Source organism: Peromyscus eremicus, chromosome 8a (assembly GCF_949786415.1).
Source record: "Peromyscus eremicus chromosome 8a, PerEre_H2_v1, whole genome shotgun sequence".
In the NCBI taxonomy this organism is placed as follows: domain Eukaryota; kingdom Metazoa; phylum Chordata; class Mammalia; order Rodentia; family Cricetidae; genus Peromyscus; species Peromyscus eremicus.
This window is the reverse complement of record NC_081423.1, coordinates 33,544,513-33,568,241: the sequence shown is the minus strand read 5'-3', so window position 1 is coordinate 33,568,241 and position 23,729 is coordinate 33,544,513. Positions and strand designations below refer to the sequence as shown.

The 23,729-nt window shown below is 45.4% G+C and overlaps 2 protein-coding genes across 14 annotated transcripts in view; one reads left to right on the top strand and one right to left on the bottom strand.

Moving 5' to 3' along the window:
* Positions 1–8,352, top strand: part of Rufy1 (RUN and FYVE domain containing 1) — a 59,941-nt gene extending 51,589 nt beyond the window's left edge. For both annotated transcript variants that reach the window (XM_059270460.1, XM_059270461.1), the window contains exons 15-18: positions 1,343–1,437; positions 5,138–5,186; positions 6,496–6,573; positions 7,701–8,352. In XM_059270460.1, the coding sequence (XP_059126443.1) occupies positions 1,343–1,437; positions 5,138–5,186; positions 6,496–6,573; positions 7,701–7,844 (366 nt within the window). In that variant the 3' untranslated portion in view covers positions 7,845–8,352. The remainder of the gene's footprint in view (positions 1–1,342; positions 1,438–5,137; positions 5,187–6,495; positions 6,574–7,700) is intronic.
* A 3,402-nt stretch (positions 8,353–11,754) lies between these two features.
* Hnrnph1 (heterogeneous nuclear ribonucleoprotein H1) lies at positions 11,755–21,797 on the bottom strand. Of its 12 annotated transcripts, none has more exons than XM_059270452.1 (14): positions 20,993–21,125; positions 20,364–20,492; positions 18,784–18,939; positions 18,441–18,584; positions 16,852–16,990; positions 15,709–15,887; positions 15,545–15,616; positions 15,355–15,488; positions 15,099–15,234; positions 14,523–14,582; positions 14,341–14,430; positions 13,563–13,655; positions 13,104–13,153; positions 12,374–12,509 (listed from the first exon to the last, which is right to left on the bottom strand). In XM_059270452.1, exons 2-13 carry the CDS (start codon positions 20,458–20,460, stop codon positions 13,104–13,106), a joined length of 1,350 nt encoding a protein of 449 aa, XP_059126435.1. In that variant the 5' UTR covers positions 20,461–20,492; positions 20,993–21,125; the 3' UTR covers positions 12,374–12,509. The 12 variants fall into 12 exon arrangements, with proteins under 12 accessions (XP_059126431.1, XP_059126433.1, XP_059126432.1 ...); XM_059270456.1 differs by having other exon boundaries at positions 14,371–14,430; XM_059270455.1 differs by having other exon boundaries at positions 15,355–15,467.
* Positions 21,798–23,729: the final 1,932 nt, after the last annotated feature.

The window sequence follows — 23,729 nt, the reverse complement described above, 5'->3', positions numbered from 1 at the left end:
GAGGGCAGCTTACAGGTATCAGTTTTCTCCTTCCACTCTGTGGATTTAGAAGTCAAATCAAGTTGTCAGACTTGGTAGAAAGTATCTTAACCCACTATGCCATCTCCTCTACCCAGAGACTTTTTTTTTTCTCCCAAGGTATTTTAAAATAGACTTTAGGGCAGGACGGTGGTGGCACACACCTTTAATCCCAGCACTTGGGAGGCAGAGGGATTCAAGGAACCAGAACAGCCAGGACTACACTGAAAAACCTAAATTAATTAATTAACTCATTAATTAATTAGAATGAAATAGACTTTAGAGCCCATGGGATGGCTTAGCAGATAAAGGAGCTTGCCTCTAAGCCTGACCACCTAGGTTCAATCCCTGCAATGCTCAGGGTAAAAGGGGAGAACAGACTCCTGAAGGCTACCCTCCGACCTCCCCGTATGTGTGCCCTTACCCATGCATGCACATGCAGACACACAAAGAAATAAATGGAAAAAAAATTTAAAGCCACTTTTGAAGGATAGTCGTGGGAGGGGAGTGACTTGTGTTTTGTTTTGTGATAGGGTCTCTTGTAGCCCAGGCTGATCTTGAACTCAGTATGTAGTAGAGGAGCACATTGAGCTCCTAATGCTGTCTCCACCTCCCAGGAACTAAGATCACACAATGCATTACTATATCCAGCCCAGATAACTATGCGTTTAAAACCCAGCCTTTAGTAGACAAGCAAAGCTTTACTTGTCCGTTGGAGTAACTGTTTTTTTTTTAAGACAGGGACTATATAGACAGGGTCTCACCATGTAGACAAGACTGGCCTGGATCTCACAAAAGATCCACTTGCTTCTGTGTCCCAAATACTGGGATTAAAAGCGTGAAGTATATACCACCAGGAACAGCAAGGGCAGCGTAACTGCCCCCCTTTTTGGTTTTTGGTTTTTAGAGACAAGGTTTCTCTGTGTAACCCTGGCTGTCTTGGAACTCACTCTGTAGACTAGACTGGCCTCGAACTCAGAGATCTGTCCACCTCTGCCTCCTGAGTGCTGGGATTAAAAGTGTTGGCCAACATGCCCAACCTAGGTAACTCTTCTTAACTGGCCTGAATGTATCTCATCCCTGTCTTGTATCTTTGGATCCATCTTAGAACCACTTGTAGTTGTTGCTTGAGAGGGTCCCACTGTATCATCTGCCCATAGCTGGTATAAAATTATCCACAAGAGAACCCTCTCTTGGATGATATTCATGCAACAAAACTATTCTTTGCCTCTGCAAGACATTCTGATCTCCTGACCACACTGGTTACTAAACATTTAAAAAAGGAAAATGTAGTTGTGTGTGACATGTGGCTTGTCTATTTCAGGAGCTACGGGAGCTCCAAGATGAGAAGGCGGAGTTACGGAAGGTCTGTGAGGAGCAGGAGCAAGCCCTCCAGGAAATGGGACTGCACCTCAGCCAGTAAGAGCACTCACATGCAAGGCTAGATCTGTGCACCTTCCAGGCCTGGTGCTGGGAGAGCTGGCCAGGAAGCCTCGCAGCTGTTCCTCGGTGACCTCAGGAAGCCAGGCCGTAGGAGGCAACTGTGTGACTCCTAGTCCCTTGAGGATTATTTTCTCCTGTGACCAGACACTGGTGTATCTGGCACCTGGCAGGGCTAGCAGAAGAAAAGTTCCTCTTGCTCCACCCATGACCAGAGCACTGGAGAGTTGTGACCTTTAACTGCAAGGATACATGTAGCCTGAAGAGGTTCAGAGATGGGAACCAAATGAGAGAGAAAAAGCTAGAAAAATTCAAGAAGTATGAGAATATATATAACCTTTTGTTTTGTCTGCAAAGTTGGAAGGTCTCCTATTTTGTTTTTTAAATAGTTTATTTTTATTATTTTTAAGTGGGGAGGTGGTATATTCACATAAGTGCTGATGCCCTCAGAGGCCAAAGGCATTGGGTTTCCTGGAGCTGGAGTTACAGGCAATTATGAGCCACGTGACGTGGATGCTGGCAGCTGAACTCAGGTCCCCTAGAGCAGCAGTGAGTGCTCTTAACTACTGAGTATCTCCAGCCCCAAGGTCTCCTACTTTGCTGTATGAGTTTAATACCAGAGATTGTTTTAAGACAGTCTTACTATGTATCTCAAGCTAGCCTTGAACTTGGCCTTCTGCAGCCTCCATACCAGGATTAGAGCATGCACCACCATGGCTGCTGGATGGTCTCCTGTTACTAGGAAAGGAGAATGAATGTTCTGGCTTTGGCCTCTTTCAGGTGCAAACAAAGGTTGCTCATTCTCTGTTCTCTCCCAGCATCTTTCTGGAGATACACAGGGCTACCGTTGGGCAATATACCACTCTGACCCCTAACCCTCTCGCACACCCCACACTGCTTTCTCCTGACCCGGTACTTGGTGTGTTCTGCCCTCTTCCCCACCCTAGCCTACTCGCCCTGAGCAAACACAAGGCCAAGTGTCTGTCCCCATGTCAAGCACAGCTCAACTCCTTGGGCAGCCGAGAAGCACTCTCCAGAAGCAGATGTGGAGCTGGCTGGAGGGGACTACTTGGGTTTATACCTGGGACTCTCTTCTTCCTGTCCCCACACTGGATGGACACAAAACAGAGTCAGACCCAATGGTCCTCAAAGATGTCAGTGATTTTCTGACTTTGGGCATGTCTCAGTGCTACCACCTGATCTAGCTTTGGAATCCTATCTGGAGATACTCAGTCACCGTGTCTCTCAGAGCCAAGCCGTGTGGCTGTAGCAGAGTTAGGTGTACATGCAACCCAGACAGGATCGCTCAAGTAGCCACGTTCCCCCATCTTCCCTTCCTGTAAGCCCATGCTGGGACAGCTTCTGGTCCAGTAAGTTGGCTAAACTTTTTCTGCAGCTGGACAGGGAGGGGCTGTCTGCTGGCCATTAATGAAGGCCACAGTGGTTTTCTGAATGTTCTGATGCTGTTTTCGAAGGAGCAAATGCTTTCTTCTCAGCTATAGGAACATTTGCAGTTTCTGTATCTTGGAGACTTGTAGACACTCCCCAAGTTGTTTCCTAGAGGTCTGTGTGGACAGGCTACCATCTTGACCTGGTCTCCCAAGGTCTGTCCATGGGACAGCCTCTGGTCCAGCCAGTCTGCTGGCCTTTTTCTACAGCTAGACTAGAAAGGGGCTACCTGCTAGTCATTAATGAAGGCCATGGTGGTTTTGAATGTTCTGATGCTGTTTTGTAAGCTCTGGCTTAATTCACCTGTCTCTCAGAAACCACTTGTCACCTAGAAATCTAAGACATTTTAGACTAATCAGCTTTTAAGGCCCCAGGTGTGAGAGTACACACCTTTAATCCCAGCACTCAGGAGGCAGAGGCAGGCAGATCTCTGTGAGTTCAAGGCCAACCTGGTCTACATAGTGAGTTCTAATACAGGACCATAGTCAGACCCTGTCCCAAAAAGGGGGTAGGAGCTGTTGCCAGGCATGGTGGTGGACACTATTATTCCCAGCATTTTGGGAGGTAGAAGCTGATGAGTTTGAGGCTAGCCTGATCTACATATCGAGCTCCAGGCTAGCCTGGAACCTAAGACCCTGTCTCAATAGAGTAAGTAAAAACATAGAAATAAGAAAGGGCTCTAGCCCCAGTGCAGTTGTCACGGTGTCCCTGCATCAACCTGCAGGGTACCTCTGAGCCTGGGGTGGGGGCGGACCTAAAAGGCCTTTGCCAGTCGTGGTAGCACATACCCATAGGAAATACTAAAGAGGTGGAGGCAGGAGGATCACCAAGTTGAGACCAGCTTGAACTACTCCTGGGACTGGGAAGATGCCTCATTGGATAAAGCACTTACTTGCCATACAAGCATGGGTACTGGAGCTTGGATCCCTAGCAGCTTCATAAAAAAGCCATCCAGTGTGGTGATCCACCTGTAATCCCAACACTCAGTAGACAGAAGATCCCCAGGGTGAGGTGGCTGGTTATACTAGCCAAGTCTGGGAGCTCCAGCTAAGGAAAGTAGAAGAGTGCTCAAGGAAGATACCAACATCTTCCTCTGGCCTGTACATATGCATTTGTACCCATATGACATATGTGAATAAGCATGTGCACATACATACATACACACCACACATACACACACAAAAAAGTCCAAAAGGTTTCCCTAGATCACCAGCATGTAGAGTTTCATTTTGTTTTGTTTTTGTTTTTTTGAGACAAGGTTTCTCTGTATTGCCCTGGCTGTCCTGGAACTTGCTCTGTAGACCAGGCTGGCCCCGAACTCACAGAGATCCACCTGCCTCTGCCTCCTGAGTGCTGAGATTAAAGGCGTAGTGTTTCATTTTTGCAGATGCAGTTCTACCAATCTAAACCTTGTTCAAACCTATCTTTTATGTGAAGGAATTGTTCATCTTAAAGGATGGAGAGTTAGTGGAGCCTCCCAGCCTGTCCCTGCTGGACTGTGCAGTGGGCTGAACAATCTCCAAGAAGCCTGGGAGGTTGAGGTCTCTACCGAGAGTGGCAGCTAGGCCAGGACTCCCTGGCCTTACACAAGTACATTAAGTGCAGGGACAGCTACCCAGAGAAGCCAGAGCTAGACATCCGGAGCTCATTCGCCAGCCTTCTTGTTTGTTTGTTTGTTTGTTTGTTTGTTTGTTTGTTTATTGAGACAGGGTTTCTCTTTGTAGTCCTGGCTGGCCTGGAACTCTCTCTGTAGACCAGGCTGGCCTGGAATCACAGAGATCCGCCTGCCTCTGCCTCTGGAGTGCTGGGATTAAAGGTGTGCGCCATCGCGCCCGGCTCATTCGACACTCAGCCACTTCAGTCCTTTTTGACCCTCGTGGGCTTGCAAGTCTGCTCTTAAGCCACATGGTCCCAGGTTTAGCAGACACATGAGCTAGGGGTGTGAATATACAACCTCGGGTCACACAAAAATGGGAAGCACTTGAAAAGAACCCATGTTTTACCCGGCAGTGGTGGTGCACGCCTGTAACCCCAGCACTTGGGAGGCAGGTGGATCTCTGTGATTCCAGGCCAGCCTGGTCTACAGAGCCAGTTCCGGGACAGCCAGGACTGTTACACCGAGAAACCCTGTTTTGCCCTCTTCCTACTCCAGTGTTCCACACACAGCCATAGTCACCACATTAGCAGTGTCACAGTCTTTCCTACTAAAATACTGTCTTTTTTTTTATAGGTCCAAACTAAAGATGGAAGACATAAAGGAAGTAAACAAGGCACTGAAGGTATCGAAGTTACTTATATGAGCAAAGTCACTTAGAGCTGATCACGGTGGAGCACACCTGTATCCTGGTACTCCAGAGGCAAAAGCCCTCGATCTCTGGATTCAGGGCCAGCCTGCCTAGTCTCCATAGCGAGCTCCAGGCCAGCCAGGGTTACACAGTGAAACTGTCGGAAAAAAAAAAAAAAAAAAAAGACTGCTTACTGTTTCCCCCACAGTGGTGACAACATAGTACCACACGCATGTCTGAGATGGCCGCAGGTGGACAGGCATGAGCTGGAGGCTGGCTCTTCTGGTGGCGGTTTCTCTAAGCCCAAGCTCTCGGTAGGCACTGTGCCCAGTGGCTGCCTCTGACCTGCTGTGTGCCCAAGAAGTTAGCGGACAGTGGAGCTCTGTTCTGCACACACACAAGGGGCCCGGAGGAGAGGCCTGCCTCGCCCGGTTGCCACAGCAGAGCAGAAAGAAGCTGAAAGGCAGAGAGGGGCTCCTTCACGGTGGGAGGCCAAGCTGTGCAGCCACCTCCAGCCCAGCAGGTGTATGGATCCCCAGCTGCTCCTGCTCTTTAAATGAAGGTCCTTGATTATAATTGTTGTCAGCTGCAGGCCTCTGTCTTGCCATTCGGTATTTGTATGGCAGTGGCAGCGGACAGCTCCAGAGGGCCCCAGCAGCCTGCTTCTCTGGCACAGTGAAGGATGTGGCAAGGGGCCCTTGACCCCTTTGATCACATACAGAATTCCTAAGGGATGATACTTCCCAGATCAGTTTTCCCTGGTAACAACTTGCAAAACACCCTCTTCCACAGCCTCCTTTTCTCTTACGTAATGTAGCAAGCTGTTTCCCAGAGCCACTGAGGATGCAGGGCTGGGTGTGCAGAAGAGCTTCACTGAACCTGAAGGCATTCCTCCCTACACGTTGTCTCTCTGTAGAGGTCCATGTCACCTGTTTGAGCCTAGCGTGGATCTGGTTAGCCTTCCCTCCTGCCAGTTTAGCTAGTCATGGGATCATGTCTCAGGCTGGGCCTGGGGTTGCAGGCAGCACTGGGACTGTAGTGACCTCAGGTATAGAGGACTTCTTAAAGGGGCAGGGGAGTGAATCAGCCGTGATTGTGGCCAGTATGCTGAGAGCAGGCACTTCGTAAGGATATGTGAATGCCACTTGCAGCCAGTATGACAGAAAGGCTCCATTATTCCTCTGAGGCTACATCTGGTGAAACAGCAAGGCCTCCCAAGAAAGTAGGGACAGTCACAAGACAGTAGATGCAGCCTCCAGGGGCTGATAGGAGGTGAAGTTCTCAGGTCTGTTTTCTTCCTCAGGGCCACACGTGGTTGAAAGATGATGAAGCAACCCACTGTAAGCAGTGTGAGAAGGAGTTCTCCATTTCCCGGCGAAAGGTATGTAGCGGCCACGTGCGCCCAGATTCTCCTCTCCACGTCCGAAGCGCCTGTCTCTGCACTGCAGCTGTGCCTGTTGTTCGGCTGGAGGCCCTTGCCCCATGTCCTTTAATGACTGACATGCTTGGAGCAGAGTGGCTTCTCTGTGGAGCTGCTAAAAGCGGGTGTACCGGGGCAATCCTCTGTGTGCAGCAGGACCAGTTACTTGACTGACTCAGCAAACCACCATAGGAAGCTGTAAGGTGTCAGGTCAAAAGAACCTCACTGGGTGAACTGCGCCCTGTCTACCCATGTAGCCTGCTGCAAGGCTCTAGTAACAGAGAGTCCTTCCTGGGTGCCTTTTTGGTCCATGGTAGTGGGACCTTGAACTGCCTCATCAAAGACCAATTGGACAGAGAATGGGCTTGGAAAAGTACGTAATCCTGGGCATTTAGGGGATCACTGTCCACAGCTGTGGGCTCACCGCCTCTCTGTTCCCATCCGTAGCTTTCATCTGTGGGAAACAGAAAGCTGAAGTGCCAAACTAAGTTAAGTTCAGAATAGGAAATGACCTCCCATTTGTCAAGACTTGCTGAAGGCTGAGGCAGCAGAGTCTGGCCATCCCCCCGTGAACAGTCTTGTGCAGTCTAGCCTAATTGTCTATAGAGCCAGGAGCAGAGGCTGTCCAGGCTGAGCTTGGCGTCCATCACATGCCCAAAGAACCCAACACAGCCAGGTGTGGTGATGCATGTCTTTAATCCCCACTTTCAGGAAGCAGAGACAGAAGCAAGTTTCATGCCAGCCAGGGGACACATAGTGAGACCTTATCTCCCCACCAAAAAATAAATAAATAAATAAAAAGGGGTTGGGCATTTAGCTCAGTGGTAGAGCGCTTGCCTAGCAAGCGCAAGGCCCTGGGTTCGGTCTTCAGCTCTGGAAAAAACAAAAACAAAAAAACCTAACTCCAATAAGTACCAGATTCTCAGCCCGTTTATAAACCACAACTGTTTGCCCCCAGTCGGGAGAGGCTATCTGAGAGCATGTTAAGTCTAAGACATGGCCGTTAGAGAAGCCAGGCTTTACAAAGCAGAGTAGGTGTAGGGTTGCGTCTCCCCAGTTGTCTTGATGGCCTTTTTCCTGTCTTCCAGCACCACTGCCGAAACTGTGGCCACATTTTCTGCAACACGTGCTCCAGCAACGAGCTGGCCCTGCCCTCCTACCCTAAGCCAGTGCGCGTGTGTGACAGCTGTCACACCCTGCTCCTGCAGCGCTGCTCCTCCACGGCCTCCTGAGGCCAGCAGCCCCACCAGTAGGGACCTTAACCTGTTGACCTCCATCCTCAGAGTGGAGGAAAGCCTCAGGTACAGTGCCAAACTCTGCGTCTCCAGAGACCTGTAAGGGCCCAAGAGAATCACAGGAAAGAATGAAACCCTCACCACGCTGTCAGCCTCTGATGACAGCGCCAGTGGCAGCTGAGCATTTGTCCACGGTTCGTGTGGAGCCAGCTCCTCTGGTCTGACACGTCTGTGTCCTCAGTTGTGTCCTGGCTTTGGGACGGTGGAACTTCATGATTTTGCTACTGTCACTTCCACTTTTCAAAGGATTAACGTGTTTTGCAGCAGTTGCACCGGTACAGAATCCTTTCTCTTTCCTACCACATCCCATAGAAACCTTGATTTCTGCAGTGCTTTGAACTCATGGGTCTGTCAGTGTGCCTTGTCTGCTTCAACACCCAGCATTTGCCATCATGCCCCTGTCAACACCTACCATTGGCCCTGCAATAAAATCCTTTATTTTTCACTCTTGTACAAAGTGCTGGCCTCCAGCTTGCCTGTGGAGGGCGTAGCGAGGCCTGGGGAGGAGGGCCTGCTCTGTTAGAGCTCTTCAGCTGTTGTGTTGCTAGACTCAGGCTGCTCCACCCAGGTGGACCAAGGCCAGGGTAAAGGACCTCAAGCCTGTCACCAAAGTACAAGTACATATTTCCCCAGATGCCTGACTTGCAGTGGGGTTGCATGCTCATTGCGATCATGTAGGAATGAGCCAAGAATGGCCACTGTACACCTCACTTAGCATGCCTTAAAAGTGCTTAGGACATTGAGCTTGCAAATAGGCAGACTCAGCCAACACAGCTCCTTTTTGTTTTGAGACAAGTCTCAAATAGCCTGGCCTGGTCTCAAATTCAAATGCAGCCAAGGCTGGCCTTGAACTGATCCCTTTTCCTCCACCTCCCAAGTACTGGAATTACAAGCATGTGCCACCATATCCAGCAAAACATACAAAGCTTATTTTATAGGTGTTGGATTATCTCAATAATTTCCTGAAAGCTGGTTATGCAAGTACTTCTACACCATGGCAAAGCTGAGCCACACATCAGAACCATCTAGCTACATGGGACTTGAAGTGCTAGCACAGATGTCTCTGGCCATGCAGACTGTGCCATCTTCTCAGGGTCCCACCCAAGTGCAAGTTCACATACCCAACCCACTCAGGCCAATGGCCTCAGACTTCGTTGGGCAGGCATGGGACGGAGGCAGACATGTACCAGAGTGCAAGGTTAGATGGCAGCTTCCTAGAATGAGTTCTCTCCGCCATGTGACTTCCAGGGATCAAACTCCTTTACTTAATGAGCCATCTTGCTGGCCTGAGACTCTGAAGGCTTATTTCAAGTATTGTAACATCCGTCAGACAAGGCAGCCAGTCCACCTGTCTCTTAGTCCTTGTACTTTTCCACCCTTCTAGACCTAATACCTTGTTCATAGTTGACACCTTCTCACCAATTCCCTGACCTGGTTTACTGTCCAGACTCTGCCCCAAACCAACCCAAGCCTATCTCAGCTTCCCCAACTTCGTCAGTACTGGTTCTGGTGCTTTACTTTCAGCAAGGTTCCCCATGTTCTGCAGATGAGAAACGAGGATGTTGTTTCTCATCTGCCTTTCCCCAACCCCCATTTACCCGAAGTCCAACAGCAAGGACTGTGCAGCCAGCATTAAAACCAGGCCTGAACAGCTCCAACCCGTGTTCTAAACTGCAGGCAGTGAAAAGGGCCAAAGGAGTCTACTCCTTCCCTGCTTGAGCCCCTTTTACTAACCTCAAACAGGACCAATTTCCCACTAAGTTCACATCCCACTGTACTGCCTCCAAACTGTTCTAGTTAAGTTACCCAAGTTAAGCCGGGCGGTGGTGGCGCACGCCTTTAATCCCAGCACTCGGGAGGCAGAGCCAGGCGGATCTCTGTGAGTTCGAGGCCAGCCTGGGCTACCAAGTGAGTTCCAGGAAAGGCGCAAAGCTACACAGAGAAACCCTGTCTCGAAAAACCAAAAAAAAAAAAAAAAAAAAAAAAAGTTACCCAAGTTAAAGCCGGGCGGTGGTGGCACACGACTTTAATCCCAGCACTCGGGAGGCAGAGCCAGGCGGATCTCTGTGAGTTCGAGGCCAGCCTGGACTACCAAGTGAGTCCCTGGAAAGGCGCAAAGCTACACAGAGAAACCCTGTCTCGAAGAAAAAAAAAAAAAAAAAAAGTTACCCAAGTTAGGCTCCAGCTTTCTGAGAACATTAGTCAAGGCACTTCACTTCTGAGTGTCACATCTTTCATCTGCACACAAGAGGAAGCAAGGTAACACCTATTTTCATGCTGCTGCTCAGTAAAAGCGCACATCAAGTCCCACCATCTGGCATACACATGTTCAGGGTTTTTGAGTTTTTTTTCTCCATCATCCCCTTTGTCCTCCCAACTTCAACTCTACCCACCAAGTAACACAATATTCAGTAAATTATTCATAATAGTTCCAGGTCCCAAGTCACCAGTATTTAGTTGCCAAGTCTGGGTAATGCTTCAGTCCCTGGTTTGATACGTAACCTTCCAGCCTGAACAGAGGAACATGTGCTCTACAATACTTCTGTTCAAGCATAAATGTAGAGAGACAGATCGTGGCAGACTAGACAGATTTTATAACGTTTGTGTGCAAAGGCCACAGGGATCTATCTGCCTACCTCTGCTCTGCTTTCCTAGTGCTTGGACTAGAGGGCATGTGCTATGGTGCCTAGCACTGAACTTTAAAGTTCATTTTTCTTGTCTATGAGTATACCATCTTGCAAATGGAGGTCAGAGGACACTTAAAGGAATTGGTTCTGCTTCTACCAGTCATAGCTACACAGTAAGATCCTGTCTCCAAGTTGTTAGGGTTTCTCCCAGGGTGGTGGTGCGATCTTTAATCCCAGCACTAGGGAGGCAGGAGGATTTGAGTTTGAAGCCAGCATAGTCTATAAAGCTAGTTCCATGATAGCCAGGGATACAGAAACTTTTTCAGTGTTTTGTCTCTTGTCCCTTACCAGCCCCAATTGTCCTGGAACTTGCTCTGTAGACCAGGCTGGTCTCAAACTCACAATCCACCTGCTTCTGCCTCCCAAGCACTGTTAAAGGAATGAGCCACAACTGCCAAGGTTATTAATGGCACCTTATTTCCAAGTGGATGTGGAATATGCACCTTGCATATTCCAAAAGCATCTGAGGGCTAAGGGTATAGCTCTGTGGTAGACCTTCAGCCAGGTGTAAGATCCTGAGTGGGGAGGGATGCAGCACACACGGAACCAGCACTCAGGAGGCTGGAGACCAGCCTGGGGATTGGAGACTATCTCAAGAAAAAAAACTCCAACCTGTAAGAAAACATTTATGGATATTCTTGAGGACATCACAGTGCCTTTTGAATAAGGAGTTACCCCTTTGCTCTGGCACTTGTTCCAGCCATGCCTGAAAGCGCCCCCCCTTTTTTTTTGGGGGGGGGGGTTCAAGACAGGGTTTCTCTGTGTAGCTTTGGTGCCCGTCCTGGATCTCGCTCTGCAGACCAGACTTGCCTTGAACTCAGAGATCCGCCTGGCTCTGCCTCCGAAATGCTGGGATTAAACGCATGTGCCACCACCACCACCACCACCTGGCTGAAAGCCTATTATGACATACAGTGAGCACTGGTCCTTGTGAGCCTTGTACTCAGTGGAATAAGTTATAGGCAGCCAGGCTCAATCAAACTAAGACCGAACAGCCAGGTTTACTTTCTGTTTACTTGCATTGGAAGAAGTCTGAAGACATCTAAACAGCAGCCTCAGCCACCCAGTCTTTTTGTCATAGAGACATGGACCTATACCCCAGGCAGGAATAAAACACCAACCAAGTCTACATGACACCGAAGCACAGACAAGAAAAAATGTAGCTTTTAAAAGGAAGATTTATTTGACAAGGTTCACTTAGCGCAATACACCTAAAAGGAAATCACAATACAATGAAAGACTTAAATCAAGGCCTCAGAATTTCATACAAACACCAAGACCAAAAATCCTAAAGTAAATGATATTGCGTCTCAAAATTACTCCATTAACTTAAAAAAAAAGGGAGAAAAAAAAGCTTTAAACTCACGTGCCTTACAGGTTTATCAAATGAAATTAGAACAAACATGCCAAATGTTTCACTTTAATTGTAGACGCAGCTCCTATATTGAGTTTTACAAAAAAGCATGTCTTTTCAACATGCACCAACAGTGTTCAATGTAATGTATGTATAAGAGCAACATTTAACATAATTCAACTGCTTTAACCTAAATACGCTTACTGCTTACGTACATCCTACAGTAACTAGAGAAAAGCTGGGAATTGTTTAACAGTTACAGTTCACTCAACTTCACTGTATCATCCTAGGTGACTATGTTCAACATTGAACTGTAGTCCTTTGAGTGATGCCAATGTTCACTTAAGAGGAGGCATCAATCACAAGGCTAGCTAGATTGCAAAACTGTTAAACTGAAGTTTAAAAAAAAAAAAAATGACCAAGAGTCAGTGATCAAAATCAATTACATTCCCCATCCACCACTCATACTGGACATGCTAGACATCCCTCCCATTCCATTCACGCCCATAGATGCACGGCTTCCGCTACTGTAGTAGCTGCTGTTCACTGCTCCTTGGCTACCTGCAAAGAAATCCATTTGACAAGTTAGGAATGGTGTCAAATAATCAATTAAATAAAATAACATTCCAAGAAAAAGTTTAAAAGGTATACGAGTGCAAATGGCTGCTGTCCAATTGGCGAGAAGCATGTTTAGGAAAAGGGAATCCCGACTCCAAACAAATCTCAGTTAAACCCTTTTCTCTGCAGTACCAACTTGCCAGACTCTTGTGCTACCATTTTAAGTGGATTCTTCAGGATCAACGTGGAAATTTTAAGTTTAAAGGAAAACTAGTGTTTTTCAAAAATTGCAAAATTACTTCCAGTTTTTAAAGCTAAAAAAAAAAGCATTTAAAAAAATTTACCATAAACATGTACCATGTGTCCATCGAATGGTGTGCATGAATAGGGAGCACAGGGGAAGTCTTTTGCTTTGCCTATTCATGGTGGGCAAGAAGTGAGAGGACAAAAGTTGGACTAAAGGCAACTCACTGTGCCCAAAATGGCAGCCTCCATGGAATCAAGTCAGAGTCACTGACTACTATATAAAGTGTTATCACAATATTATCAGTATTTGCTATTGGGAATTTAAATTATATTTTTTGAGAAAATATTTACCTATGCAATGTTTGATTGAAAATCACTGGAGTTTTCCTGTAAAACTTGGTCTGCAAAAGGATTTTGTAGGGTAAGACTATAATACCAAAATCACCATTCTTTAGACCAATTGAAAAAAATAAAACCATCCCTAATAAGACACTGTCCTGAACCCAACCACCAATATTTAAAAATATTAACCTCCATCAAAAATTTAATGCTACAGCAGAAAAGCAAACTAATGTTTTAATAAATGAACATAGTTGATTTCTGGCTTGACAGTGTTCCAAAATTGCAATGACTAGAACCCATACATTCCCCCTCCTCCCAATAACTGTTTCTACAAATTACACTATTAAGAATTATAATAAAAAGAAATCCATTTAATAACCCACTCTTTTTTTTAAAAAGAAGCCTGTAATATCCCCAACTAAAACCAACCTAAAACTTACTCTAGGTATATAAAAAAACCAAACTTACCATATCCACTCATGCTGCTCTGGCCGCCGTAGCCACCTCCATAACCACCACTCAGCTGCTGGCTGGCTGGGCCACCGTAACTGGACTGGTTTGCTGTTAAGTTAAGAGAACATTAGAGCTTTGCTTTTTATCCAATGTGGTACCTGGTGGTACCGGGCTTGTAATTCTATGTCTACAATTTTCCAGTCTTGATCTTATATTCCTGTCTCCTGCCTACTATCTATGACAAGACTATGACCAGATTAACCTTTATATTCATTATCTGAGCTAGTCAATTGTTTATAAGCATAGAGGACTAAATACACATGATTCACTAAATAGAACCATTTTTTGATGATCTTATGAAACTTTAGGGGGTTTCCCCCCTTAGCTTGATATATATTTAGATATGTCACTATACAAGTATCAGTTAACACCTAGTTAATCATGCCCAACTAATTAAGTTCCCAAAATAAAATTTTTATTCCTGTATTTTTGCTAAGTATTTTAGACTTACAATTTAGACACTGTAACACATTCAATAGTCCCCTCCCCCAAAAGTACTTATATTTACTTTAAGTAATCTACCCTAAGCAGCTTTGTTATTTACAAGACTTTAGTAATTAATACAGTAATTATAAAATTTGCTCAAATTTCTTTGCCTAATTCTATTTGCTAACTTAAGATTATAACAAAATTATTATGCTGACAAACTCTTATGGCTAATTAATTATATACTAAGCTATCTACTTATACAGATATAAATGTTTTGGTTTTTAAAAAAACTAACGATATTTACACAAGCCCATGCCTCCCATCATTTGGCTACCATAAGCACCACCGCTTGCTCCTGCTGTAGAATTCAAGAAGAGTTCTACATATCTGTGTTCTGAAATGAGAGAAAAGGCATACAAGGTTAGCTTAAAAAAAAGACACTAAAGTGATATTTACACAAACCCATGCCTCCTAGCATTTGGCTACCGTAAGCACCACCGCTTGCTCCTGCTGTAGAATTCAAGAAGAGTTCTACATATCTGTGTTCTGAAATGAGAAAAAAAAAAGTTTGAAAATGTTTGTTGGTAAAAGAAAACAAGCAATTTAAAAGTAATTTGTGAATCACAAATGTTGACAAAAAAGAAAAATTCCCATGTTAAGAACTCTCTAGCTTTCTTTTTAAAGACTTATTTATTTATTATGTATGCAGTGTTCTGCCTGTGTGCCAGATCTCATTACAGATGGTTGTGAGCCACTATGTGGTTGCTGGGAATTGAACTCAGGACCTCTGGAAGAGCAGCCAGTGCTCTTAATCACTAAGCCATCTCTACAGACAAGAACTCTAGCTTTCAAAACACTCATCTAAACTACCAATTAAGGACAAACTTAAGATTATGTCCAATCACAAATCCCCAAATAGTTTTAAAAACCTAAGCTTTTTTCAATACATCTAAGCTACCCCAATCAAACCTCTCCTATAAATTCTTACTATTAATTGTATCTTCTACTCTAAATGCTAGTCACTGAACTGCCTGAGGTTACAAGTGCTTTAATTACACTTACGCATATTTGCTTTATCTTTTGACATAGCTGCAACAGCATCTTCATGGGTCGCAAACTCGACATCTGCTTCACCAGTTACTCTGCCATCAGGTCCAATCTCAATATGTACTCTCACAGGATTGAGTGGTGAAAAAAACTAAAATACAAGTGATTTCAAAAAAATTAATTTTTAAATCTAAATTTTATTATGATCATCCCATCCCACATTTGTACTGCTGTACTGAATTACCTGAGGTGAATTTATCTGAACACTTACGTTATAAATGTCATTCTCAGTAGCTCTGTATGGTAATCCCCGCATGTGTACACAGTGTCCTGTTGTACTCTGGAAAGTAGAGCCACCATCCCCATATCTGTGGTCAGACATTCCTGAAAAACAGTAATTGAGGTCTAGATGGACAAGTGTGTAAGTACCCTTGAACTGAGAAATTCAATTCTTACCTTACCTCTTCCAAATCTATCCGAACCAAATCCATAGCCATCATTATAGCCATTATAATCATCATAGCCTCCATAGCCTGAAAGATAAGAAATACAATTAGTTACAAAAAAAAAACCCACCTAGACCAAAGAAACTGGTTCAACTTTGCATATAATGGCACATACACACCTCCACCATAAGCACCACGCCTCATCCTCTCAAAACCAGCTCCTCTGCCAATGCTGTTATACCCTCTGCCAGCCCCAGGTCTGTCATAGGGACCTGGCCGCTGCATGGCCATAAGTTTTCGTGGTGGATCATAATGAGTTCTAACTTCAGCTCGACTGCTCTTAAATATTTCAATATACCTAAAGCATTGTCCAAAAGGAAGGGGGATGGGGAGGGGAGAGAAAACATTAGTTCATGTCATACAGTTACTTAGTAGTTATTATACAAGAAAAACAATTTAGTCATAGCCATGAAACTGACTAATATTTAAAGCCAGATTTCTTACATTTGCATAGGCAATGACCAGAAATTCACTCAAGACTATTTATACTTTATAGAAAAAAAAAAACAAAAAACAAAAAAACAACAAACTCCTCTGAGGCAGAGCCCAACCTTAGAGGCAGAGGAGAATTACAAATAAATGGTTTAGGAGGGAAGAATTCCACTCAACTTTCAATATTTCAACTCTTAAATCCTTTGGCAGCATGTATAGCAAGTGGGCTAAAAAGCCAGCCTCCACCAACAGTCTAGCCCACACTACACACTTCTTTTCGCCAATACCCAGCCTATGCTTTTAGTAGGAATCAGCATAGGTAAAAAGCGCATGCTTCAATGAAAAATAGTCACAAGCAAAGAGAATAAAACCTTTTGTGACAATTTCTTGAAAGCTATGCTTATTAATACATATGCAGAATATTTATACAGCAAGAAAGTTTGTTGCATTTCAACTTTAAAAACAAGATCAGAAAGTATCACATTTTCTTATGGTAATATTAATTTCCTATGTGGGTGTTATTACAGCTAAAGACAGGTTTGCATTAATTTTTTTTAAAGCCATAGTCTCTCGACTCTATTGATTGGGGTTAATAATCTAAAGAGTCCTACAAAATTGTAAAGATGGCCCAAATAAACTAGGGATAATTTTAAAACCTAAAATTTAGTTTGAATGAAATACATGAACTATAAAGAATTTACAATTTATAGCAGGTTATCAATTGACTGGGAATGGGAAATGGGTTATTTCCTCCTCCTAAGCAGAGAGAATATGGATTTAATTGTTTACCATAAGAAAAGTGACATATCCAACCAACCATCCATCCCCACCTGTGCCCTATTCTTTCCTTGTGTTTCTTTAGAGCCTTTTCAGCTATTTCCTGTGAAGCAAACTGCACGAAGGCCTCCCCCGTACTCCTCCCCTGGAAGTCCACCGGCAATGTTATCCCATTTGGCACGATTTCCAACCCTTCAACCCAAGGACAAATAACCCCAGTAGGGGGGCAATATTAACATCACAAGCCCAGAAATGATTCTTCTTATAGCTTTAAATAAACCAGAATTTTAACTTTAGGTGAATGGTATGCTTTCAACAAGTACTCTTAAAATATGCATTGCAATAATAAGAAGTTCCACTATTAACAAAGTATAACTCAATTCTTAACACACCCAAGGCACAATATATACATTTAAAAAAAAAAACTTGATACTCCAGAGGGTGAATTAAGAATTAAACAATTAAAAACATTTTAATCTATGCAACTTAATAAAATTATACAAAATTTTAAAAAATTTTAAGCATTAAAATAACAGTTTAAGTAAACAAGACTCCTTTTAACCTCATTATATACTTCAATTCTTTAAGTTATTGGAACTTCAAGCTTAAAATTACACATTTAAACATTAATGTAAAAATTGAAAACATTATTTAAGAATCATAATTGACAAACATACAAACTAAACTTTCAACAATAACTATCTACACAACAATCATGCACTCTTATATGCTCTAATAGTAGTATGATTCACTTCTGGAAATTCCGTCTATGAAAAATCCTTCCCGTGGATACATTCCCAAGCTTACAAAAAGGCCTTAAAGCACTTTCCTAGAAGATATGAAATTATGTTCATATTTAACGTTGACAGATAGCATTCAATTCTCACCAATTTAGATAAAAAACAAAACAGACTTGATTTCAAATAAAATATTGATACATATCTAAGTCAAAGTTCTAACACATATGCTAAATAAAAACTATGAAAGGATTTAATTCCATTTATGATATCAAGAGTATTAATAAAGATTAATAAAGATTTAACATTCTCCTAAACATGCAATCCTATCAGCTTGTCAACATAAAAACATTTAAATACTTTAGGCCCAGAACTTTAAAATACTCTATACTGTTTCTTACTGAGACTATAAGCATTCAACCTACACTTGCTACATTTGACTTCTAACAGGCTAGCTAAGTACAAAATTTACAGAGAATTAGACTAATTGATGTATTTCTGGTCCCTTGACTCAAAATAAGTTAACTTACAACAAATACAATAAAGTATAACAATCTAAACTCACACTAATCTAATGTTAAAAGAGCTTACCTTTAACTTGAAGTACTTTTGCTAAACAGCAATATGAGGAAGTAGTTAAGATGGTTGAGTAGAATCCTCAAAGGTCTACTCTGAACTACAATACTAAATATAGGCAAAGTTAACACTTTGGAAGTACTTCTAATTTCCACCTTTAAGATGGGCTCAAGTTACTTGAAGGTCTCCAGGAAGAAAATGTGAATTCAATAACAACAATTTAACAGCCTACTTAAGTACCTAGACTACTCAACTTTTAAGTCTAATACTAAATCATGTCGCCAGAAGCTGCCATACCTCACTGCTCAGCAACAAACAGGACTACATACCTGAGAAAAACTGAACAATTTCTTCCTTGCTACATCCAAAAGGGAGTCCTCTAAGCCGTACAAAGCCATCATTGGCTGTGTCAGGACTATTTGGACCAGTATGCTTCAACACCCAATCCATTTCAACGTTGTTTGACTTGAATACTGAAAGAGGTGCTTAGAATTAGTCAATTAAGTTAGAGATCAAAGTTCAGATTTCCTGGGTTTTTAAATAACTAGGAAGAGCTGCCATAAACTCCCTTAGATGACCATTTTTCCATGCGGTCAAATACCTAAAATTCAGAAGGGGTAAGACCTCTATGTGTTTAAACATTTACTGTTACTAGGGCAATGTAAATCAAACCTTCAACATATCTGTGTCCCATAGTTTCTCTGTCTTTTTTCAAGGCCAATTTGACTTCATCTTCTGATTCAAGTTCAACAAAAGCCTCTCCACTTGGTCTGCCTTCTCTGGTGTAGATGAAACGAATACCTTGGGCCCCATTTTGAATTTTGCAGTCTGAAAAGAAAACAACAGTTAATACAGAATTTAAAACCTAAAAGCATGTACGAATGATACAGATGAAATGCATATTCATGTCACTACAAAACCCACCATGTGTTAAGACTAAATTGACCAAGCACTGGCACCATCAAATTACTGCAGATACATTCCTAATTCATCAAGATAACTCAATACTCAAAAGCAAGTTCTAAGGAAGTTATAGCCTTGTCTTCAAGTTTCCACTCCACATTTTTTGTTTGTTTGTTTCCTGGAACCTGCTGTGTAGACCAGGCTGGCCTTTAACTCAGAGATCCACCTGCCTCTGCCACCTGCTTTGTAGACCAGGCTGGCCTTGAACTCAGACATGCGCCTGCCTCTACCTCCCAAGTGCTGGGATTAAAGGCGTGTGGCACCACCGCCCGGTGCACTAAACATCTTTTTTGCAATCTTTTAGAATAATCTCATTGGGCTGGGCGGTGGTGGCGCACGCCTTTAATCCCAGCACTTGGGAGGCAGAGCCAGGCGGATCTCTTTTGAGTTCGAGGCCAGCCTGGGCTACCAAGTGAGTTCCTGTTTTCTGGCTTGGGCACCAACAGCCACATGACAATTTCTCATTCAAATCCAAACTCCAGCCCAGAACTCACCTGAAAGGGGATCAATGTTAACTACTAATGGCTCCAAGTTACACAGCTCAAGTCAAACCCATTCGGCAACTGCCCCCTGCAATTGCTTCCAATACACGTTTTACAGGCAGTTTTCTGTTACCACAGCTAAATTCAGATAGTAAGGTCAACACTATAAGTACCTTCACAAAACTTTTCAACTTTTTCCAAATAAAACTTTCAACTAGTCTTCTCTTACAACAGTGGGAACAAGAGTCTGGGAGAAATTATTCAGGAAGCCTATATGTGTTAAAACAAAACTCTACAGTGCTAAAACTTCCTTGGTTTTGACGTCCTCAATTGTGAAGGGAGCCAGATTATGAAGTAACCAGATCTAGAACACGATTTGATTACCAAATCTAATTACGAAAAATTAACTTTCTGAATCAGAACGCCCCTTTTCAAATGAATATATACGGAATGCAGTATGGCTTCTAGGCAGAATTAATATTATCACTTGTCCAACTGCTTGTTTGCGGGAGGAGAAATAACATCTTTCCCTATTTAAATTTAAGTAAAGACAACTTCAGAACGCATGGATTGGTGCTGAGAGGCAGAAAAGACGAAGAAGAAAATTTCCATCGGGGCGCCAGCATCCCCAAGGGGAGGGGGGGGGGGTCGGATTTCGCAATTACCATTGCGTAACAGCGGGCAGCAGGGCGCCAGGCGCCGGGGGAACGGCTCGGGGCCGCGACCCGCTAGGGGGAGCCCGAGAGGCAGGTCCGCCCCGCCCCAGCGCAGCCGCGGGCGCCGCTGACAACTCCCGCCTCAACTCACCGGAAAAAAAGCGCTGCACTTCGTCCGCGGAGCAGGACCAGGGCAAGCCCCGGACCTTCACCACGAAGCCCTCTCCACCTTCTGCGCCCAGCATCATCGTCTCTCCGTGGGTCCTGGCGTCGAAACAGACTGCAGGGCGGCGGGGGTGGGGTGGGGGGTGTGTTAGGAGCGCCGCCGAGAACGAGGCATTTAAAGGGCCCTCCCACTGCCAGGCGCCCTGCGGGACCGGGCCGCCGCGGCGGGAGCCCCGCCCGCGCAGAGCCCCGAGCCCCGGAGACTCAAGCATGCAACCCGGCCTCTGCTAGCGACCCGACGCCCGAAGCCACCCCGTGTGCCCGGTGTCGAGGGCCCCAAGCTAAGGAGACCCCGGCCTAGAGCCATGGTGGAGGCAAGGAAATGGCGGCCGCCGCTTCCGCTCCGCCTCCTCAGACACCTCACACAATAGAAGCGGCGCGGCCTGCAGGCCTAGGCGGCGCTGCCACGCCGGCGGGACCCTCGCGGCTCCCGGTGGCAGCCTGCGCTTGCCACGGCCCCTCAGGTTGTAACCTAGGTTCAGGGACAAGCAATCGTCACAAAAACAGGCGCCGGAGAAGGGCTCTGGCAGCAAACGAAGACGGACCACCACTCACCTCCACACAAAGCCTCGGCGTGGCTGAGGAGAAATGATTAGCGGGCGCCTGCGCAGCCTAAATAAAGCCCTCCGAACAAGCTCTGCGCATGCGCACCCCGTGGCCTGCCCCGCCCACTTGCGTCACACAAAGATTAAACGCATGCGTAATACCAGACAGCGGGCGCTCTCCCGCCGTCAGATGATTGCACGCATGCGTTTGGGCCCAGCCCTCTTCATAAACCGGCCGAGGTTTTTTCTGCGCCTGCGCCCTTTTGCAACTATTGCGCTTGGCGTCTGAGCGGTTTATCGTTTTACTTCCTGCGCATGCGTCTTCCTCCAAACCGTTCTCTAGACATACCCGCCAGAGTGGGGGAGGGGAATGGCGGCGATCACCACCACCACCACCACCCCCCCCCCCGTAGGGACTAGCTAGGAACCCAGAGTTCTGGTTTGCAGAGGTGGTTGTTCTACCCTTAATCCGCAGCTTTTCACCCGCTCCCGTCAGTTTTGAAAGACAGCCCGGGGGGAAAAGGGAGCCCCACCCTTTCTCGCCTAAACCGGTGGCAGATAAAGAGCCGGGTGGTGCCAAGCATCTTCTCCACGCCGCCCCGCCCCTGCGCCCAAAGCCGCGGTCACCGCGGGGGGCCTGGGGCGGGTCCCCTTACCTGCCGCTTTGGGGGATTCAGCCCCCGTCCCGCACGGGCTGCAAGTGCCCGAGCCAGAGTCTTGCACCCCACTTTGCCCAACGAACTCGCACTCTGCGAACCCCTCGCCCTTCCCAGGGCCGCGGGCCCTCGCACGCGAAGTGCCCTGTGTGCTGCGCCTCGCGGGTGAAGGCCGAGTCGGCCAGGTGAGCGCAGGACTCAGCCCCGGAGCGCTGCGCCGGACCAACGAGCCTCTTTCCCAGGTGAAGACACCGAGGTCGAGAATGCCCCCGGGTCACCCCGTGTGTGCACACAGCAATAAATGGGTAATATTATTGAATTCAGGCAGCACCGCAGAAAGCCGATGATGCCCCGAGTCTCCGGATTTGACCTTCTGACGCACCCCAGCCAGCCCTAGTAGAAATTAATAATGAGACAGTGTAGGGGCGGTGCCACAGTGGGTATCACAATTGGTAAACCTGAGTGCCATCACAAGAGGTTGCAGGGGAAATACGTTTTCCTCCCAAGTGCAATATCGAGGAGACCAAATCCGGTTTGGACAATTTGATAAAAATGGAGAGTCTTGCACTGGTGGCGCACGCCTTTAATCCCATCACTAGAAAGGCAAAAACAGGCGAAGGCCAGCTTGGTCTGTAGCGCGAGTTCCAGGACAGCCAGGGTTACAAAGAAAAACCTTGTCTCGAAACAAACAAACAAACAAACAAAAATGGAGGAATCAAAGGAAAAGTGCGCGGAAATGCGGGCATAACTCGGACCCTTTAAGCCTGAGCAAGGGGGTTAAGTATACAGGAGGACATCATAAGCCTTCAGCGAGAGAGAGCAACAGGAGCTGTGTAACGTGAAACTTTAGGTGTAAGGGAAACTCAGATGAAACAGAGAGAATAACGGTGCAAGACCTCATCTGCAGAGGATCTAGAGAAGACGGAAAACTCTAGCTAGATCATTGAAAGATGAGACTCCCCAAGTCTTCCAGCCAGAAGGTTGGTTAAAAGCAAGAACTCAAGCCAAAGAGGATTGCGACTTCAAGATCTGCCTGGGCAAGAGTGAGTTCAAGGCAGCCTGGGAAATTTAGTGAGAACCTGTCTCAAAAAGAAGGCTGGAGAAATCTTAGTGGTAGAGTGCTTGCCTAGTACGTCTCTCCCACATCATGAAACTTCTTGAGACATGAAATAGATTGCCCCCCAAAAAGGACTCTTTAGCCGGGCGGTGGTGGCGCACGCCTTTAATCCCAGCACTCGGGAGGCAGAGCCAGGCGGATCTCTGTGAGTTCGAGGCCAGCCTGGGCTACCAAGTGAGTTCCAGGAAAAGGCGCAAAGCTACACAGAGAAACCCTGTCTCGAAAAACCAAAAAAAAAAAAAAAAAAAAAAAAAAAAGGACTCTTTAGTTAATTCGCAGCATTTGAGAGCTCTAGTCTTATTATTGGTTTATGATTAGATGATTCGATGGGAGGGAGAGATGCATGCTCTACTACTGAACTACATATTTTTGGAGGTTTTTTTGTTTTGTTTTTCGAGACAAGGTTTCTCTGTGTAGCTTTGGTGCCTGTCCTGGATCTCGCTCTGTAGACCAGGCTGGCCTTGAACTCACAGAGATCTACCTGGCTCTGCCTCCGGAGTGCTGGGATTAAAGGCGTGTGCTACCACCGCTGGCCCTGAACTACATCTTGAGGCATGCATACCATTTTATGTTTTAATCATCTTTTTCACTTTGTACCGTGGTGTGCCTGTATTTCCATGTACCCGAAATGCTGAGATGGGAGAATCCTTTCAATTTAGGACTTCCAGACCTTGACCTGAGGAGGGTAGAAAATGAGCCGGGCAGTGGTGGTGCACGCTTTTAATCTCAGCGCTCAGGAGGTAGAAGCAGGTGGATCTCTGAGGCCAGCCTGGTCTACAGAGTGGATTCCAGGACAGCCAGAACTAAACAGAGAAACCCTGTCTCAAAAAAAAACAAAGTTTCCCTTTTAACAACATAGCCACATTCCTAAAATGTTTTTTTTAGATTCTTTTCTAGTTGTATGTGGGGGGTTTTCTTCCATAATAAGAGTAAATACAACATATAATCATAGAAAAAAATCCTTCCTGAGGATA

What these genes read in the sequence shown, in the direction of transcription:
- Hnrnph1 (XM_059270448.1), bottom strand. Translation starts at nt 20,460, where the DNA reads ATGATGCTGGGCGCAGAAGGTGGAGAGGGCTTCGTGGTGAAGGTCCGG. An exon ending in GCGTGGTGCTTATGGTGGAG is followed by an intron (nt 15,617 to 15,708) that starts GTGTGTATGTGC and finishes CTTATCTTTCAG; the next exon opens with GCTATGGAGGCTATGATGAT. An exon ending in GAGCAGCATGAGTGGATATG is followed by an intron (nt 12,510 to 13,562) that starts GTAAGTTTGGTT and finishes ATTTCTTTGCAG; the next exon opens with GTAGCCAAGGAGCAGTGAAC.